At 38.2% G+C, this 3038-nt stretch overlaps 1 protein-coding gene across 1 annotated transcript; it reads left to right on the top strand.

The window, feature by feature from the left end:
• The first annotated feature begins 543 nt into the window (after positions 1-543).
• On the top strand, positions 544-2799 carry LOC107731113 (gastrula zinc finger protein XlCGF57.1-like). The gene is made up of 4 exons (XM_016542101.1): positions 544-601; positions 964-1029; positions 1091-2251; positions 2412-2799. Exons 1-4 carry the CDS (start codon positions 544-546, stop codon positions 2675-2677), a joined length of 1551 nt encoding a protein of 516 aa, XP_016397587.1. The 3' UTR covers positions 2678-2799.
• Positions 2800-3038: the final 239 nt, after the last annotated feature.

The raw sequence follows: 3038 nt of genomic DNA on the forward strand, positions 1-3038 counted from the left end.
CCTCATTTATTATGCTGATGTCTTCAGATCTCCTGTAAATGGACACTTAAAGCTAAAAAAGTGTCAAAGGCTTGGAACTGATTATTTTAACAGAACAATTCAACAGCTCAACAATAAACCATGAGAGGGCATTTGTTGGTTACAAATCTGTAGATTTATTTCTATTTTTATGCTTTTAACTTTTTGTCTTACTGGTTTGTCTTACCATTATTTATAGCCTATCTAGAAGAATTAGTACTACATTATTTTTATTCTGTTATGCATTAGTATTAAAATGAATTCAGTAACTCAGTGATATATTTTTTATTTTTGCAGATCAGCTCCTCCCACATTGCAATTCATCAATGAAGCTCCTCCCACAACAAACACATCATCAGTGAAGCTCCTCCCACTGCAGCACATCATCAGTGGAGCTCCGCCCACAGCAGTCCCCCGATAAATGCTGAAATATCTCCATCAGTTTACAAGAGAAGATGAGCATCAAATCATCAGGAAGAGCTGAAATCTGCAAAGACTGAGTTTATTAAAGAGGACAGAGAGAAGATGAGAGATCCAGAATCCTGCAGAATCAAACACACTGAAGATACTGAAGAACTAACAGGTTGGTGTTTAATCTTGATTCTTCATTAATAATGCAGGAGGTTATAAAGCTTCAAGCAGATTTAGATTTGAGGTAATAGGGTACTTTTTTCAGTAATATTTATGTTGGATAATTGTGTAGTTAATCATACATATATATAGTTCTCCCTATAGAAAAATGGGATTTGTGATTATGTATTAAAAATAATAATTTGAAGATCAATGTACCTCATTCATGGAAAGTTTCAGGGACTTACAATTTATAAAATTACATCAAAATTACCAACATTTTGTATAACAGTTGTCTACTTTAAACTGTTACATCAGGGTTCATCAGGGTTACTGAGAGTTACTGAAAATTATCCATTTTTATTTTTATTTCAGAACTGATTGAAGAAAACAAGGATAATCAAGAACTGAGTGAATATGAGGAGAAACATCATGTCAAAAGTAAACGAAGAGAATGAAGAATTGAGTGAAATTGATAAGAATAATCATGTCAAAACTGGAGAACAACATTTGAGTTGCTCTCAAACCAAACAGAAAGATTTAAAGAAAAGAGCCAAGAAATCTTTCACCTGCACTCAGTGTGGAAAGGGTTTGACACGCAAAAAAAGTCTTGATGTTCACATGAGAGTTCATACTGGAGAGAAACCGTTCACTTGTGATCAGTGCGGGAAGAGCTTCACACAATCATCAAACCTTAAAAAACACATGAGAATTCACACCGGAGAGAAGCTGCACACATGTGATCAGTGTGGGAAGTGTTTCACAGAAAAAGTACAACTTAAAAACCACATGAGAATCCACACTGGAGAGAAGCCGTATGCATGTGATCAGTGCAGGAAGAGATTCTCACGCGAAACAAGTCTTGAGATTCACATGAGAATCCACACTGGAGAGAAGCCATTCACCTGCGAAAATTGCGGGAAGAGTTTCACACAAAAAATACATCTTAGGCAGCACATGAGGATCCACACTGGAGAGAAACCATACCCATGCGATAAATGTGGGAAGAGCTTCACGAATTCATCACACCTTAAGAGTCACATGAGGATCCACACTGGAGAGAAGCCGTTCATGTGTGATCACTGTGAAAAGACATTCTCACACAAACAAAATCTTGAGCATCACATGACAGTTCACACTGGAGTGAAGCCGTTCATGTGTGATCAGTGTGGAAAGAGTTTTGTGGACTCTTCAAAACATAAAAGACACATGAAAATCCACACTGGAGAGAAGCCGTTCACGTGTGATCAGTGCGGGAATAGTTTCAAAGAAAAAACAGACCTTAAGAAACACATGAGGATCCACACTGGAGAAAAGCCTTATGTGTGTGATCAATGTGGGAAGAGTTTTACGGATTCAGAGTACCTTAAGATTCACATGAGGATCCACACCGGAGAGAAGCCATTTGTGTGTGATCTGTGTGAAAAGAGATTCTCAATTAAAACTAGACTTCAATTTCACATGAGAATCCACACTGGAGAGAAGCCATATGCATGTGATCAATGTGGGAAGAGATTCAGAATCAAATCAAGTCTTAAGCTTCACATGAGGATCCACACTGGAGAGAAGCCGTTCATGTGTGAACAGTGTGAAAAGAGATTCTCAATTTTAAAAAATCTTAAACATCACATGAGAATCCACACCGGAGAGAAGCCGTTCACCTGTGAGCAATGTGGAAAAAACATTTGTCTGGGCATCAAACCTGAAGAAACACCTGACCGTTCATACAAAGGAGAAGCAGCATTCATGTTCTGAATGTGGAAAGAGTTTTTCTCTGCGGCAAAGTTTAAAAAAACATCAGAAAATTCATACTGGTGTAAAAGCTTATATGTGCTTTCAGTGTGAAAAGACTTTCATTTCAGCGAATCAGTTAAAACTGCATGAGAGGATTCACACTGGAGAAAAACCTTACAAGTGTTCACACTGTGACAAGAGATTCAATGTGTTAGGAAATCTGAAAACACATGAGAGGATCCACAGCAGAGAGAAGCCGCACACGTGCGATCAGTGCGGAAACAGTTTTGCTTATAAAAGTCACCTAAAGCTACACATGAAGATCCATGCAGTGGAGAAACCACTTAGCGGTTAAACCAATTTGTTTCCTAACAGTCATGATGAGCGACAGGATGTTGGTTGATTGGTATCTGTTAACTCCTGTTCACACCAGCACGACTGTCCGGAGCAAAAATGCAGTCTGATTTTCACATGAGATTTGTCTGGTCAAACCATTGAAAAAAGAAAAGAAAAAAACAGCAGTAAATGCACATTCACTCTCCGTTCATGTGTGATCAGTGTGGAAAGACTTTCATTGACTCTGCAAAACATAAAAGACCACAGGAGAGAAGCCATTCACATGTGATCGATGTGGGAAGAGTTTCACAGATCAGTGCATTTAACAGTTTCATTGTGCATTAGTCCTGAAGAAACACGGTGCGGTGGTATATGTTTTT

This window comes from Sinocyclocheilus rhinocerous, unplaced genomic scaffold (assembly GCF_001515625.1).
Source record: "Sinocyclocheilus rhinocerous isolate Xijiao unplaced genomic scaffold, SAMN03320098_v1.1 scaffold8636, whole genome shotgun sequence".
In the NCBI taxonomy this organism is placed as follows: Eukaryota; Metazoa; Chordata; class Actinopteri; order Cypriniformes; family Cyprinidae; genus Sinocyclocheilus; species Sinocyclocheilus rhinocerous.

Excerpts from the sequence above, each read along its gene's own strand:
- LOC107731113 (XM_016542101.1), top strand. The coding sequence starts at position 544 with ATGAGAGATCCAGAATCCTGCAGAATCAAACACACTGAAGATACTGAA. Across the intron at positions 602-963 it reads AGATACTGAAGAACTAACAG|AACTGATTGAAGAAAACAAG; the intron begins GTTGGTGTTTAA and ends TTTTTATTTCAG. Across the intron at positions 1,030-1,090 it reads GGAGAAACATCATGTCAAAA|AACAACATTTGAGTTGCTCT; the intron begins GTAAACGAAGAG and ends TCAAAACTGGAG.